At 43.9% G+C, this 18,063-nt stretch overlaps 1 protein-coding gene across 7 annotated transcripts in view; it reads right to left on the reverse strand.

Annotated features, from left to right (window-relative positions):
* The window catches only part of GK (glycerol kinase), a 109,273-nt gene extending 107,887 nt beyond the window's left edge, over nucleotides 1-1,386 (reverse strand). For 2 of the 7 annotated variants that reach the window (XM_089653016.1, XM_089653013.1), the window contains exon 1: nucleotides 1,118-1,382. In XM_089653016.1, the coding sequence (XP_089509142.1) occupies nucleotides 1,118-1,195 (78 nt within the window). In that variant the 5' untranslated portion in view covers nucleotides 1,196-1,382. Of the gene's footprint in view, nucleotides 1-1,117 lie in introns of all 7 variants that reach the window. The other 5 variants (XM_089653014.1, XM_089653010.1, XM_089653011.1 and 2 more) reach the window with 5 other exon arrangements.
* Nucleotides 1,387-18,063: the final 16,677 nt, after the last annotated feature.

Raw genomic sequence — 18,063 nt, forward strand, 5'->3', positions numbered from 1 at the left:
TCGCCGCATTGACTAGTAAAAAAAATAAATAAAAATTCCAGTATATATACCGCCATTTGTAGATGCTATAACTTTGATGTAAACCAATTAATTTACACATATTGGGATTTTTTTTTTGCAAAGACATTTGGCAAACTACATTTTTGCCTAAATTTATGATGAAATTTGATTTTTTAAATTTTTTTATTGGACATGTTTAATGGCAAAAAGTCAAAAATATTTTTTTTCTTCAAAATTGTCAGTCTTTTTTTGTTTATAGCCCAAAAAATAAAACATGAAGAGTTGATAAAATAACACTGAAAGAAAGCTCCATTAGTGGGAAAAAAGGACATAAATGTCATGTATGTACAAGGTTGCATGACTGTGCGATTGTCAAAGTAATGCAGTGCTGTATCGCAAAAAATGCCCATGTCAGGAAGGGTTAAGTTCAGAACAAACCCAAAAGGAATCTGTCACTGATACCCAATCAACTGCAGCCAGGACATTCCTGTCCTGACAGCTACATGTACACAAAGGGGCGGGGATGGTCATAGGTCAATGATCATTGACCTGATATGGTCAAACCTGAGCTCACCCAAAAGCTGGCCATAGATGAATCCAAATTCAGTTGGTTCAGTAGGACTGGCTCCATGTATGGAGGTTCCCGATCAACTTCTGTTGAATGGGAACACTGGAAAACTTTTGATCAGCAGCTGCAGACACTGATCAGTAGATTCTGACAGCACTGTTAGAAGGTTGGGGAGAATTCCTCCACCCTCATTTGTATTGATGAGTGAATCCATTTGTTTCCTTTTTATCGATCAGTCCCAATGGCGATGCATCTATGGGCAGCCTAATTCCCTTTGTATAAGAAGCACTAACAAGTGTCTTTATTATAGAGAGCTGTGCTGAGCTGACTGCAATGCCACCAATCCATACTATGATCACACCCTCTGGTCTGGATAGAAATAGTTCCGAGAATGGTGATTACTGCACACAGCCATCAATGAAGGAATGTCCGGATTCCAGGACTGTGATGGCAATGACTGCTCACCCTCCATGTGCACACCACTCACCCCACCTGTCATCTGACAACACAGATACAACCGGGTCTACAGCAGCCAATCATATGACTTACCAAGAAGCGTGTGGACCCTGTGCCCTGATCGATGGCCCCCACTAGTGGCCCCAGGGCGATTCTATTGGAGGCAGCCATTCTCCTTGTACTGTGACCTGAACTGACTGCTCGGCCGGCCTCTTTACTGCACGCTGCCGGGTGCGCCGGGCTGACACAGAACCATGCCACACGGCTTGTGACATCACTGGGCGCTGACCCGGCTCTGCCAATCAGAACATGGGGGTGTGCGAGCGCCGACGTCACCCGGCCCTCCACTGGCTGTTCGTCAATGCTGGCGGCTCGCCTGTCTGTGTGTGTATGGGTGTGACGTCAGTCAGTGGGCAGCCTGCCAGGGATCAGGACGTAGAGGGCACAGTGCCAGGAGCTGTGTGTAGTTGCTGTCTGAGGGGCAGACGCTGACACTCTTCATTGTCCTTCTGGGGTTGAGAAGAGGACTTTACAGAGAGCTCCCAGAGGCTGCATGTACACAGCTTTATTCACACAAACACTCGAATAATTCCGCCAGGAGCTGACCGAAAACCCGGCGTAACAAATGCCCGTGCATCGAGTCAGAGGCGTGGGCGTGTCATTTCATTCTATTGGCTGAGAATATTCATTTGTTCTAGGCATGACAATGAAATTATTCACATACACGTTTGTGTTTAAAGTACGTCACTACGCTTTTCTCTGAACGCAGTTTGGCGTATTTTTTTATGCTCCTGAACACTGTACTCAACCCAGGGGCGGACTGACAACTCATGGGGCCCCCGGGCAATAGGGGATCATGGGGCCCCTGTGTACTTGCCCAAACTCAAAAAAGCCTATGAAAAAGATACAAGGGGCATCTCATTGGGCCCCCTACTGACCCCGGGCCCTCCGTCACCGAGTTTCCAAATGGTCAGTCCGCCCCTGACTCAACCATACCTCCCAGTGGTCCCTGATTTTGAGGGACGGCCCCTGATTTCCAGGGATGGTCCCTGATTTCCAGGGACAGCCTCTGATTTTGAGGGACGGCCCCTGATTTCCAGGGACAGTCCCTGATTTCGAGGGACAGTCTTTCATTTCGAGGCACAGTCTCTGATTTTGAGGGACAGCCCCTGATTTCTAAGAACACTCCCTGATTTTGAGGGACAGTCTCTGACAGCTCAAGAAAAATGTATCCCATTAAATTCAATGTATGTCTTCACACTCATCCATTGCAGTTCCCTTGTGGTGTTAAAAATCCTACTTGCCACATTTTTGATGCATATTTGGCAAGTTAAAAAAACACCAAACATTTTAATGCAGCAAGCCTGAAATGCATTGAAAACGCATAAAAAAACGCACACGTGTTGCATTTTTGATGCGTTTTGCGTCTTTAATCTGGCCACCAAGTTGGCAAAAAAAATACATTAAAAACGCGTTTTCAACACCCACTGCAAAAAGTACTACAAAATGATAAAACGCAATCTGCATTGGTGTGAACCAGGCCTGAAATGCATTGAAAATGTATCAAAAACGCACATGTGTTACGTTTGTTATGAGTTTTGCATTTTTATTCTGCCCAGCAACAAGTTGGCCAAATTAAAAAATACAAAACACGTCAAAAACACATGCAAAAACGCAAAAGCACTGCAAAACAGACAAAATGCAAACTGCATTGGTTTGAACGAGGCCTGAAATGCATTGAAAACACAGTAATAACGCATAAAAAAATGCACACGTGTTGCATTTTTGATGCATTTTTTAAGTCACATGACCTATAAAAACGCATCCTAAACATAAAATCGAGGATAGAATTGTGGGTAAAATCGCACATTTTTGGCGGCCATTATCAGCACCTTTTTTCCTATTGGCAAAATGCTCAGTTCTTCATCCTTGCCGTGGTCATTGAACCAGTCAGTCCCCTTAGAACCCCTGAACATTATATATTTTTTTAAACAGCGGCCCTAAAGAATAAAATGGTGGGTGTTGCATTTTTTTATGTCACATGGTTTTTGCGCAGCAGTCTTCTCTCTCTTCCCCCCTCTCTCTCTTCCCCCCTCTCTCTCTTCTCTCTCTTCCCCCTCTCTCTCTTCTCTCACTCCTCTCTCTTTCTCTATCTCTCTCCCTCCTCTCTCTCTTCTCTCTCTCCCTCCCCCCTCGCTCCCCCCTCTCTCACTTTCCCTCTATCTTCTCTCTCTCTTCCCTCTCTCTCTTTTCCATCTTTCTTCTCTCTCTTTTCCATCTCTCTTCTCTCTTCCCTCTCTCTTTCTCTCTCTCTCTCCTCCCCCCTCTCTTCCCTCTCTCGTCTCTCTCTTCCCCCCTCTCTCTTTCCTCTCTCTCTTCTCTCTTTATCTTCCCCCTCTCTCTCTTCCCTCTCTCTCCCTCCTCTCTCTCTTCTTTCCCCCCCTCTCTCCCCCCTCTCTCTCTCTTCCCTCTCCCCTCTCTCTTCCCTCTCTCTCTCTCTTCCCTCTCTCTCTTTCCTCTCTCTTTCTTCCCAACTCTGTCTCCCCCCTCTCTCTTTTCTCTCTCTTCCCCCCTCTCTCCCCCCTCTCTCTCTTCCCCCCTCTCTCTCTCTCTCTTCGCTCTCTCTCTCTCTCTCTCTTTACTCTCTCACCCCCCCCCTCTCTTCCCTCTCTCTTCTCTCTTTCTCTCTGTCTCTTCCCTCTCTCTCTCCCTTCCCTCTTTCTCTCTCTTCTCTTGCTCTCTTCCCTCTCTCTCTTCTCACTCGTTCCTCTCTCTCTCCCTTCTCTCTCTTCCCTCTTTCTCTTCTCTCTCTTCCCTCTCTCTTTCTCAGATCGTATGGGACTGTATACACACACACAGTATGATTACCCCCTCACCTCCTCAAAGGGCTGCTGATCTCCGGGCAGCAGGAAATGTGGGCAGGGGGTGGTAATCATACTGTGTGTGCAGTCCTATACAATCTATCAGTGTATCATGTGCTGGATGGATGACAGGAGGGAGAGCGCAGAGAACACACCACAGCTCACCTCCTCCGGGCTCTTTCCTCTTCACCACTTCTCCTCTCCCTGCTCCAGGATTTTTCTTGGCTCTGTCTGCAGCTCACCAGGTCCCTTCTTCTGGGGGAGGCGATGCCGCCCCCCTAAAAATTGCCGCTCTAGGCAAACGCCTTGTTTGCCTCGCAGTAGATACGCCCCTGGCTACACCCTGAAGAAAAATAAACAAAGGAAGATTGCTGCACCCACTTACTAAGTGTACTCTCATTTAACATTTATATAAACCAAGAATGTGCAGTGCGCTGGCATAAGTCATAAGCACTATAAACGTTGGTAAATCTTTTGCTTGTCCACTTATCCCTTAGTAGCTATTTCCTAGCTACTGGCCCGGATTTCAGCTTCCCACCGGGATGGTAAACGCACAGGGGAACAGAGGACAAATGATAGTGCAACCCCATAAAAAAGATTTCCTTTAACCCCTTGACGCCGACGTAACACAAATATGCGGCCTCACGGACCTGGGCTTTTTTCCGTGGGGCCGCATATGTGCGTACCTGTCTTTGTGTTGGGAGCGCGCCCCTCAGCGCGCTCCCAGCACCAAGGCCGCGGTGTCACTGAGAGCACCGGGTCCCGTTATAACGATCGGGACCCGGGACTCCCGGTCCCGGGTCACATGATCGCTGTGATAGCCTCTGATTGGCTATCACAGTGATCAGTCACTGTGCAGCCCGGCCCCCTTGTTTTTTCTCTCTCTCTCTCTATGAATGGAGAAGAGAGATACATTGTATCTCTCGAACTCCTGTCAGAGAGAAGAAAAAAAAAAGTTTGTAAAAAAAAAAAAAGATAAATAAATAAATAAATATTAAAAAAATAAAATAAAAAATAAAATAAAATACCTAGATCAAGGTTTGATCTAGTTCAGTGCCAGGGTTAGTGTTTAGGTTAGGGTCAAGGTCAAAGTCAGGGTCAAAGGTCAAGATTTAAAAAAAAATTGGTATCAGTGTCAGTTAGTGTTAATGTCAGTGTCAGTTAGTGTTAGTGTGTTTTAGGTAAAAAAAAAAAAAAAGACAAAAACAAAATGCGCACTATGGTTTCTGGGCTGTACTACGGGTACAAACAACAAATAACATACACATATATGGTATCGCTGCGATCGTCAAGAGCTGGAGAATTTATTTTGGGTTGCTCTTTGGTGGTAGGTTATGGTCATAACAAGAAACACATAGCTAAACAAAAAAAAAGGATTTTTTTTACTATTTTGGACCAGTTTTCCTTTGATAATAAAAAAAAAATCAGGAGATATCCATTACCATTTACCACCAAATGAAAGCCCAATTTGTCCTGAAAAAATCAAGGTATAATCCACCTGGATGTGCAAAGTAGTTGTGATGATATGTACGGTTTTACTAACACATGTCAACGGTGCAGAATTGTGCTTAGGCCTTTAGATTTGTTTTACCCTTAGGCGTGAAGGAGTTAAGCTATTAAAATCCACTCACGTGCAAAACAGTGAAGGCATGTGATTCCAATGACAATAATGGTTCCTCTCACCACACTTCCTGGTTTGCACAATATCAGAAGTGACGTCGCTAGGCTCCACCCATGCGTTACGTCACTGGTCACGTGTCTTCCTCAAGCTGGTTGCACTATTAAAGATGAAAGAGCACACCTGGACTCATTTTGTCCTGCACATGCTCAGAAACGCGTCACATTTTGATGAAGTCAGATGCCACATGTGCTGATCCTGGACATCTTGGAGACTCTGCCAGGCTTCACCATCTATGCTGCATATGCACGGCACCATCTGCTGGCAGTCACCATGGAGTTTATTTTATTTCATTTATTATTTTCAGGCATTTTACATGCATTTTTGCATGTGTATGAAGCTTCAGGCTTTTGTTTCTAGGGTAGGCAAGGGAAGGAGAGCAGTTAGGCTGCATTTGCACTATAGAATTTTGTGAACACTTGCAAAATTGCACAATTTTTTGCACATTTACAAAATGTGCAAAAACCATGTTGCTGTTCAAGACACTTTCATTGTTAATAGCATCCCAAACATGACAAGTAGATGCATGGTTTTTTTGCATGCAAGACTGTGTGACAAAATTCACAGTTAAAAAAACACACAGAGCTCAAAATGGTGCTGGAGCTACTTTGCTGCTTTTGTCAAATGTTAGCCCATTGAAGTGAATGGGCAGCCCTGTATGTATACACCAATTGTCACATGTCGCAGGGTATAGGATTTTATAGAGGAGGAGAGCAGTTCTTTAGGAGGAGATGAGTGTATCATGCATTTACAGGCACTCATAATAAAGTCTATGGTGCCAAATACACCTGAATACTCAAAAAAGCTTGTACTTTTTAAAGCATTAGGGTAACTGAGTGTGCAAGTGTGAACAGGGACAATTAGAAAGAATGGAATTATGCATATTGAACATAGTCGGGTATAGGGAAATGAGCAGAAAAGTGTGAATGGTGGCTTATGTGTGAATCTATATTATCCAAATTAAAGTGATCGTAAAGTCATATTTTAAATAACAAACATGTTATACTTACCTGCTCTGTGCAATGGTTTTGCACAGAGGGTACCCAAACCCCCTCTTCTTGGGTCCTACTGTTCCCCCCAGCGTCTCCCTTAACCACTTGCCTATCAGGTACTTATACCCCCTTCCTGCCCGGGCCAATTTTCAGCTTTCAGCACTGTCACACTTTGAATGACAATTGGATGGTCATGCAACATTGTACCCATATGAAATTTTTATAATTTTTTTTCACACAAATAGAGCTTTCTTTTGGTGGTATGTACTCACCGCTTGGTATTTTATTTTTTGCGCTATAAGCAAAAAAAGAGCCAAAAGTTTGAAAAAAAGTTTTTCTTTGTTTCTATCATACAATTTTGCAAACAGGTAATTTTTCTCCTTCACTGACGTGCGTTGAATAGGCTGCACTGATAGGCAGCACTGGTGGACACTGATAGGCAGCACTGATGGGCACTGATAGGCAACACTGATGAGGTGGCACAGATAGGCAGCACTGGTGGACACTGATACAGTTGCAAGAAAAAGTATGTGAACCCCTTGGGATTACGTGGAGTTTTGCATGAATTGGGCATAAAATGTGCTCTGAACGTCATCTAAGTCACAACAATAGAAGAACACAGTCTGCTGAACATAATACTACACAAACATTAGATGTTGCCATGGTTTAATTGCACATAACATGTAAACATTCACAGTGCAGGGAGGAAAAAGTATGTGAACCTTTGGACTTAATAACTGGTTGACCCTCCTTTGGCAGCAATAACCTCAACCAAACGTTTCCTGTAGTTGCAGATCAGACCTGCACAACAATCTGGAGTCATTTTGGACCACTCCTCTTCACAAAACTGTTTCAGTGTAGCAATATTCTTGGGATGTCTGGTGTGAATCGCTCTCTTAAGGTCATGCCACAGCATTTCAATCGGGTTGAGGTCAGGACTCTGACTGGGCCACTCCAGAAGGCATATTCTGTGCTGTTGCAGCCATTGTTTTGTTGAATTACTTGTATGCTTTGGGTCATTGTCCTGTTGCATCACCCATCCTCTGCAGAGCTTCAGTTGGCGGACAGATGGTCGTACGTTTTCCTGCAAAATGTCTTGATGAACTCTGGAATTAATTTTCCCATCAATGACAACAATCCGTCCAGGCCCTGAGGCAGCAAAGCAGCCCCAAATCATGATGCTCCCTCCGCCATGTTTTACAGTGGGGATGAGGTTTTGATGTTGGTGTGCTGTGCCTTTTTTTCTCCACACATAGTGTTGTGTGTTCTTCCCAAACAACTCAATCTTGGTTTCATCTGTCCACAGTATATTTTGCCAGTAGTGCTGTGGAACATCCAGGTGCTCTTTTGCAAACTTCAAACGTGCTGCAATATTCTTTTTGGACAGCAATGGCTTCCTCCGTGGTGTCCTCCCAAGTACTCCATTCTTGTTTAATGTTTTCCTTATTGTAGATGTGTCAACAAAAATGTTAGCATGTGCCAGAGATTTCTGTAGGTCTTTAGCTGACACTCTGGGATTCTTCTTTACCTCATGCAGCATTCTGCGCTGTGCTCTTGCAGTCATTTTTACAGGACGACCGCGCCTAGGGAGAGTAGTAACAGTGCTAAACTTTCTCCATTTGTAGACATCAAGGCTTTTGGAGATACTTTTGTAACCCTTTCCAGCTTCATGCAAGTCAACAATTCTTGATCGTAGGTTTTCTGAGAGCTCTTTTCTACTAGGCATGGTTCACATCAGACAGTGCTTCTTGAAACCAGTAAACCCAAAACAGGTGTGTGTTTTTTAAGGGCAGGACAGCTGTCAGCAACACATCCAATATCATCACACTGATTGGAGTCAAGGTTGGCTCACTCCTGGCTCCAATTAGCTCTGGGAGAAGCCATTAAGCTAGGGCCTCCCATACTTTTTCCTCCCTGCACTGTGAATGTTTACATGTTATGTGCAATTAAACCATGGCAACATCTAATGTTTGTGTAGTATTATGTTCAGCAGACTGTGTTCTTCTATTGTTGTGACTTAGATGACGTTCAAAGCACATTTTATGCCCAATTCATGCAAAACTCCACGTAATCCCAAGGGGTTCATATATTTTTTCTTGCAACTGTAGGTGGCACTGATGAGGCAGCACTGATATGCAACAATGATGGGCACTGATAGGTGGCACTGCTGGGTACTGATAGGTGGCACTGATGGGCAGCACAGATGGGCACTGATGGGTGACACTAACGGCACTGCTGAGAACTGACTTGCAACACTGATGGGCACTGATGAGTGGCACTGCTGGGCAGCACAGATGGCCACTGGTGGGTGGCACTGCTGGGCACAGATGGGTGGAACTGCTGGGCACTTGTGGGCAGCACTACTGGGCACAGGTGGGCAGCACTGCTGGGCACTGATCATCAGTACCCTGACAATCGGTGCCGATCCGTCCTCTGCTATTCCCAAAATTTGCGTGGAACATGGAACATGGACATAAAAATGGACTACTCTTTAGGGCTCATGCACAAGGACATACAATACATAAAGACCAGTGCAGGGTCTATAGCCCTGCATTGGATGTAATGACACTGAGGGACAATTAAAGGTTTACAGAATACTTTTTCTATACAAATAGAAACTGACCAGCAATTAATCAAAATTATAGGGTAGCACAAATGTATAGCTTGTAACAATCCATCTCCCAATCTTTTTATTATTACTTAGATATTCTAAATTTAGATATTACTATTCCTAAAGCAAATCTGCCTGCTCCTGTCACAGCACCTATGCAAAATGAATGAGATGACAGTTTACCGTGATCTAGATTCAGGGCTTTCAAGAATCTTTTGGATAAAGTGTTAAACTGAAATTTTGTTAGAGGAGGCCTATCTTGAATAAAAATTACCTTATCAGAGATAGGATAGGAGATAGAGATAGGAGAACCAGGAAAAAGGTTCAAATAAAGTCAAATTCCTTTTCCTATATAATCACTTTTTGATCTTTTGATACAAATTGTAAGCTTATTATCCTCAAAACAATATTTGCAAAAACACCCGACTTACATTCTTTATTAAAAGAAGCCATCTTTCAAATCCTCAATGCTTCAAAAAAGACTTGGTGGAAAAACTGCCCTGAGCAATATACTGTAGCTTCAAGGCACCATGCACACTAGCTTAAAAAAAAATCAGCTTCTAGAGGGGTTTTGTGGTTTGCCTGTAGTTTCAGATCAATTTGTCCATGCACATTAGGATGATTAGAGGCATATTTTAAGCTCAGTGTTTAGAGACTGGAAAAAAGCCTTCAGTATGCATTTTTGAATGGAGTTCTCTGGCAGAAAAAAAATGCAAAAGACGCCTAAACATTGTATAAAAATGCTCTATATGAGCATTTATTTTCTGCCAAGGGAACTGGTGTTTTTTAAGCCCAGTGTGCATGGAGCCCAAAATAGAAAAGCATACAACACTTGTAACACTGAGCAAAGCTGAGAAAGAACAGGTGTAGTGGGGTTCCCATCATCTGTTATAAAAGTACTTTATCTTTCTTGTATCCAAAGCTTGATTCACTGAAAAGAAAATGTTGCAAGAAGGTATATTTTGTAATTTCAAGAAAAAATACAATATCGTTATAGGATTTATATCGTACCAACAGTTTGCACAGCGCTATACCTGCCAGAGTTTTGTTAATGTGAGTCCAGGAATTGACCCTTGCACCTAAAAAGGCATTAAAAAGTAAAATTAAAAAAAAGATAAAACAAAGTGCTCAGAAAAAGCTGAATGTTCTGCGTTTATTTAATAAAAAATGACAGCCATAGAAATCAAGCTGCTAAGTAAGTAGCCAGAGTGGAAGGAACGATAGATCTTTTAATACTTTCAGAAATAGTACATAGATCATATTCGAGGCCCAATGCATCCGGCTCTTCTCTCCCACCCCTCTGAGGATTGCAGTAATCTATAGGCCTCCTGGACCCGTATCCCTCTTCTTGGACAACTTTGTCGCCTGGCTTCCCTTCTTCCTCTCCTCTGAGCTACCGACCATCATCCTCGGGGATTTCAATATCCCCATCAACGTCAACAACCCGGCTGCTTCCCAACTCCTCCTCCTAACCTCCTCTTTCGCGCTCACACAGTGCACACAGTCCTCCACCCACACCAATGGGAACACCCTGGACCTTGTTTTCTCTCACCTCTGTACCCTCCGCAACTTCACTAAGACCCCCTTCCCTCTCTCTGACCACCACCTCCTCACGTTCTCCATCTCCCCCTCCTCTAACCCCCCCCCCAAAGAGTCAAACCATCAACAGCCATAATCTCCGCAACCTGAACCCGGCCCCTCTCCATTCGGCAGCTGACTGTCTGTACGACAGTTTTCTTCCACTGTCATGCCCTGACCTGGCCACTACTGCATACAACGACTCACTGTCAGCTGCCCTAGACTCCCTGGCACCCCTAACCACACATAACATCAGACCCCGACCGCTTCAACCCTGGCAGAATGACCATACAAAATGTCTCAAACGACGCAGTCGCGCGCTGGAGCGATTATGGCGCAAAACCAGATCCCCTCAAGCGTTCACCCTCTACAAATCCGCCTTCCTCACCTACACCTCCTCCCTCCACGCTGCCAAGCAAGCCTACTTTGTAACCCTCATCAACACCCTCTCCTCCTGTCCTCGCCGGCTCTTCTCCACTTTCAACTCCCTACTCTCCCCCACCTCCACCTCCACTCAGTACCTCACTCACCGCCCACGAGATTGCCAATCATTTCCAAAACAAGATTGATGCAATCCGTAAGGACATTGTCAATTCACAATCTACCTCTCCACCAAGCCTCCCTCCCTCCATCACCCCCTCAAATCTCCCCTCCTCTGACCTCGCAACCCCACTGCCCCCCACCACACCTAACGTCCCGCACACTATAACCTCCCCAACACTCCGCTCCTTCAGCCCTGCTACCACTGAGGAGGTCCCTAAGGTCTTCACTGAAGCCCACCTCACCACTTGCCCCCTGGACCCTATCCCCTCACAGCTCCTCCGGTCACCCCCTCCGCCATCATTCGCTCCCTCACCCACATCTTCAATCTCTCCCTCTCTACTGGCGCATTCCCCTCCCCTCTAAAGCACGCACACATCACCCCCATACTCAAAAAACCCTCCCTGGACCCCACTGACCTGAACAACCTTAGACCCATCTCCCTGCTGCCATTCACTTCCAAGCTCCTTGAACGCTTAGTCTACAATCGCCTAAGCGCCCACCTCACTGACAACAACTTCCTTGATCCACTACCGTCTGGCTCCCGTCCCCTACACTCCACCGAAACTGCCCTACTTAAAATCACTAACGACCTGCTAACCGCCAAAGCTAATGGCCACTACTCTGTCCTCCTATTCCTCAACCTCTCCGCGGCCTTTGACACAGTTCGACCACCCCCTCCTCCTTACTAAACTACACTCCCTTGGCATTAGGGACTCTGCTCTCTCCTGGTTCTCCTCTTACCTATCCCAACGCTCTCTCCCCCTCTCTGTTGAAGTCTCCCAAGGCTCTGTCCTCGGACCCCTTCTCTTCTCCATCTACACCTCCTCCCTTGGCAAACTGATACACTACCACGGCTTCAACTATCACCTCTATGCCGATGACACACAAATTTACCTCTCCACCCCTCACCTCACCCCCTCACTCTCCGCCCGCATCGCCCACCTCCTAAACGACATATCAGACTGGATGTCGTTCCATTTTCTCAAGCTAAACCTTTCCAAAACCGAGCTCCTAGTTTTCCCCCCAGCCCAGGCTCCCCCCCCATCCTTGGCATCACGACTAGCAACGCCACCATCTATCCCACACGCCAAAGTCCTGGGTGTCACCCTGGACTCAAACCTTTCCTTCCAACCTCATGTCCAATCACTATCAAATTCATGCAGGCTCCACCTTCCCAACATCTCCAAGATACGTATGTTCCTCACCCCAGACACCACTAAGCAACTAGTTCACTCCCTTATTATCTCACACCTGGACTACTACAACTCCCTTCTCACTGGCCTACCCAAACACATGCTATCCCCGCTCCAGACTATCCTGAACTCAGCGGCTAGACTCATCCACCTCACCAACCGCTCCACTTCTGCCACCCCCCTCTGCCAATCCCTTCACTGGCTCCCGATTGCCCAACGCATTAAATTCAAATTACTAACTCTGACATACAAAGCCATTCATAACGCTGCCCCAAACTACCTCACTGACCTGATACCCAAATATCACCCTACCTGTGCCCTTCGCTCCTCACAAGACCTCCTACTCTCTAGCTCCCTGGTCTCCACCTCCCACGCCAGACTGCAGGACTTCTTCAGGACTTCCCCCATCCTTTGGAACTCCCTACCCCAATCCATCAGACTATCACCTACCCTCCTCACCTTCAGGCGCACCCTGAAAACCCATCTCTTCAGGGAAGCCTACCCCACCCTCACCTAACAGCCGTTCTCCTCCACTCCTCCTACCACTCCATCCCCCACAGCCACTTCCTCCTGTACCTCTACCCCCTCCCTCCTAGATTGTAAGCTCAAAAGAGCAGGGCCCTCAAACTCCTCGTGTATTGCATTGTTACTGTATTGTCTCATGTACTGTCCCCCCACTCTAATGTACAGCGCTGAGCAAACCCTTTGGCGCTATATAAACACTGTATAATAATAATATCCCAAATATGCTGAAAACAAAGCATTCCTTTCTCATTCACATCTGGACGAAGCAATCTGAATCTGTTCATCTACAAACAAAAAGAGAGTCAGCAAATTTATTGCTCCTACCAGGATTATGCCATGCCTTGATTCAAAGGTTAAAGCTAACACTAATAAAATCTTGAGATAAGAGCTATAACTGGAGTGGATTTGAATGACTAACAGTTTATAGAGTATAAAACACCTTTATTATCTGTACTAAAAGGGATCCTTCTATTTCTAAAACTATCACCCCAAATTTAAATTGCTGCTAAAATGGAAAATAGCTCTAACAGGACAATATTTTTAAAATAGCCATTTCTATGCCAACTAGGATGTAAGGTGCCTGTACACCAATGAGACCTCCAAACTGCAGCAAATCTAATAGAGCCCACTCTCAGTAAAAAAAGCAAAAATCTCTATCAGATATACAATCTTCCTGAAAAGAAAAAAAAAAACAATCTACCATTATAATCTTCAAGAAACTTTGACTAGACCATCATATTCTCTATATGACTTTTGTGGGGTCAGTCCACAAAATTAGAATGGTAAGAAATATGTACTTTTTAGCCAAGGCTGATATACAGTAAATTCTCAAGGTTTCTACTTTGACAATTGTGATGATTGTGCGCAAGAGAGACATGGACGCTGTACGCGACAGCCATCTTGCTAAGGTCTCAGCCATGTTCCCATTTACAATAGTCTCTCCTTTCCTCCCTCCTCCCTCCTCTTGAAATGGAATTTGTAGCTGTAAGTATCTGAAATAAAACACAGATTGATGAAGCTCCAAGAGCTGTAAACCGCTAATTAGGCTTGGCAGGATGTCTGTATGGCAGAGACACTAACTCAGGCATGACCTGTTAGGCCATTAGGGCTCTAGGATGCAGAGTGCGCCATAAAATGTCCATTCCACATGCCACAATTTCAAATACAATTCATAAAATTCAACAGGAACTGTGCACATTAATATTAGGTATATATTTGGAAAGGTGATTTTGTGTTAAGTCAAAGGAGGTCATACATGAGTATGTTAGCACATAGGAGAGAGAAGAAAGCACTCTCTTCCCTCCTGGGTGACAAGGGTACGCTGTGTTTGGTATCCCTGGGTTTGAAATATAATTTTGAATATTAATCTGCCAGTTGCTAGAATAACACCTGCACATACAGGAAGTTATTAATATTAGTATGAAACTGCAGTTGGGACTTGGTCATTAACTTGGTGGCCACCTAGCACCCATCCCCAGACTGGATGATTGGTCATTTGTTCTCAGGCAACACCCCTTTAATATCATAGAAAAAGACTGACAGGTCTGGAGAAGGGAGCTACCATTTAATATCAATCAAGAAACGTCTAACGGACATCAGAGCCAAAGCAATCTTTTTGTTCGGACACTTGGACTCTGCTTAAACCAGGACTTTGCAAGTATTCTGCCTTCTTAACTCCTTTCTTTATTTCTCTGTTGCTTTATTGTTCTCTTTATGTCTTTGTAACATCTTTTTCTGTAAATATTTTAATTGCACCATTTTGACCTTTTTAGTAATAAACCCTATTTTGAAAAGTGTTGAAACGGTCTCTAAAGCTTTTAATGCAAACTAAAGAATCCCTGTCTCTGAAGAGTGCTACTGCATGTAATAATCCTCTGAATACATCTGTCTGTGGTGACAGTGTGTATTACAGACGCGTATGCTAATATCTTAGTGTTATTGCTAGGATTTGTGAATTTCCTCCTTCTCTGTAAAAAGGTGGTGGTGGCAGTGTGAAGGGTTAATTGCATAATTAACCTAACCCAGTAACAATCGCTCTCAGGCTGCTGGCACATAGATTGTGATCCAGCAAGCTGGAAAATCTTTCTGCAGGGCGCAGCTGAGAGTGGCATTGTTACGCAAGTGACAGCACGGTGCAAAATTATATAACTAGAAATGATGTAGCGCTAAACCAAAAACAATCATATCAGGCCCATGAACAATCTGACATCATAATGGGATCATATATATATATGGAAAGAACAAATTAGTGCGTGATAAAACTGAAAAATATAAAAAATGAAATGAAACAATTGTGCACCCCCTGCACACAGTGCACATAAATAAAATAAAAGTCCAGTGATCCTGTATCAATTCCTCCACTCATACAGAATCCATGGACTATGTGTAGACCCGCACACCACCAAGTGCAATCCAAAAACGGCTGGAATGGCCTCTCACCTCCTCCCTGCGACCCTGCAGGGCCACAGAGCTTTATATATCCCCACTGTATCAGAATAAGCTTCCTCTTGAGCGGATGGCTTCAATGTTGTGTCCCCAGTATACTGCTTCCACCTCTCCTATGATATCCTCAGAGGTCAGCTGGGCAGGGTGAATCCCAGCTCAAACCCCAATAGGACAAAGGAAGCAGAAGACATCCTCCATAGTGTAAAATCGTTTTAATAAGATAAAATGAAATACTTGTGTACACTCACATTCGCCAGATGAAATACAAGCTGATACCCATACCATGGGTGTAAGCGTGTGGCTGAAGGGTGTTCCAAGATGGCGCCGCGCCGGAAGTGCGTCACCACGTTATGCCGTCGACGCGTTGCGGCACGTGACCTCGTGACTTCCTCAGGACTAACGCGATTGGTCTATTGCACTCCCTTAAGTAGGCCAGCCTATCCTCCAATCGTGACCCTCTGGGTGGAGTAACGGCGGCCATATTATTGAAGCCCGTCGATCGCATACCTAAAGATAGCCCGAGAATGTATATATATATACCCCAGGCTACTACTATAGCACTGGAATCATGCCAACAACAATAGCACATAGAATGGTAAGTGCTAATGACATACTAAGTCCAGATCATATACAAAAACGAGAATATCAAGCAAATATAAAAAATGGGAAAAATGATAAAGAAAAAACATAAAAATATATATATAAACCTAGCCTCTTGTAATACACTTTATTGAGGGGATATATATTAAAATATATATATACAAAAATCATATGTAAAAAATATAATAAAGGAATAAATCGCAAAAAAAACGCCGCTGCACTATTAGAAAACAAAAAATATATTAAAATATATTAAAAAGGTAAAAAATAAAGGAACCACTTCTCGACATATGCTGATCACCCATCGTATAGACACATAAGATGCCAAAATACATACAAATAAAATAACCAGGAACCTATATAATACTCAAATTATGACACAGATAATTAATGATCACTAATAAAACAATTTAAGTCAAAATCGATATTTAACCCTTTGGGTGTATGTGTATCTAAAATAAAAATCCATTTTGACTCTGTCTGACTTAATGCTCTGATTTTATGACTACCCCTCCAGTGCCTATGGTACTTCTCAATTCCCCAAAAAACTAGACTTGAGGGATCTTTATTATGATATTGTAAGAAATGTCTGGAAACACTGTGCTTGGGAAAACCCTTGCGGATATTCTGAACGTGTTCTCTCATTCTGACCCACAATGGCCTTTTCGTCCGGCCAACATATTGGAGACCGCAGCCACATTGCAACGCATATACTACCCCCTCCGTCTTACAGGATATAAAGTCCTTAATTTGAAATTCTCTATGATTACTTGTAGAGGTGAATGAATGGCGTCTGGGATTGGGGCCTCTGATGGCTCTGCAGGCGTAGCACATTTTACAAGGAAAAAAGCCCTTTCGATCCAAAAATGTCGTTCTATTTTTATTAGGTGGATCTATAACATTATGTACTAATGCGGATCTCAATGTAGGGGCTTTCCTATATATAAATTTGGGAGTAGTGGGTAATAATTTGCACAGTAAAGGGTCCGTGAGCAAAATCGGCCAATGGTTAGTGAAAACTTTTTCAATTTCCTTATACAGTAATTGACTGTAAAGTCTAGAATGATAGCCAATTGGTTGTCAAATTCTGTCTTGTTCTTATTATTCTTGTCTAACAGAAGGCAACTTCTATCCATATCTCCTACTTCTCTGATTTTACTCTTGATGTTCTCTTGACAATATCCTTTATCTACAAATCTCTTTTCCATAATTGTAGCCTGCTTAAAAAATTCCTCTTTATCTGTGCAATTCCTCCTCAGTCTAATCAGCTGTCCTTTAGGAATATTCAAAAGCCATGGGGGGTAATGGCAACTATCCAATGGGATGTACCCATTGCGATCGACTTTCTTAAAGAAAGTCCTTGTGCAAACATTCCCCTCATGGGTGTAAATGCATAGATCCAAAAAATTAATACATGTCCGGTTGACCTCCCATGAAAAAATGATGTTCTTCCTGTTAGTATTCAGCTGATGGAGGAACACCAATAAGTCTTGTTCTGCACCATCCCAGACAATAAACACATCATCGATGTATCTCTTGTACAGGACTAACTGATGCGGGGGTTGGTGATAAACTGCCTCCTCCTCCCAGTGGGCCATAAACAAGTTGGCCACACTGGGAGCAAATCTCGCCCCCATGGCTACACCCCTTATTTGTTTGTAGAATCCACCTTTATACCAGAAGTAGTTGTGAGATAGGCAATACTCCAGGCACTCCATAATATATCTCCTCTGAGACCATTTGAATTGACTGAGCTCTCTCAAGCTCCAATTTACTGAATTAATTGCATCTTCATGGTTGATTATCATATATAAGGCTGATACATCAGCACTTGCAAACACCAATTGGTTGCCCCCTTTAACATTCCCTAGACACTGGATGAGATGCTTGGTATCTCTCAAATAAGCCTTAGTTTTAATAACTAAAGGTTGTAGAAAAGTATCCACATACTGTCCCATTCTGGCCATAACAGAATCTATCCCATTGACTATGGGCCTTCCAGGTGGATTATCT

This window comes from Staurois parvus, unplaced genomic scaffold (assembly GCF_062004578.1).
Source record: "Staurois parvus isolate SC_StPar_1 unplaced genomic scaffold, SC_StPar_1.0 ptg000696l, whole genome shotgun sequence".
In the NCBI taxonomy this organism is placed as follows: domain Eukaryota; kingdom Metazoa; phylum Chordata; class Amphibia; order Anura; family Ranidae; genus Staurois; species Staurois parvus.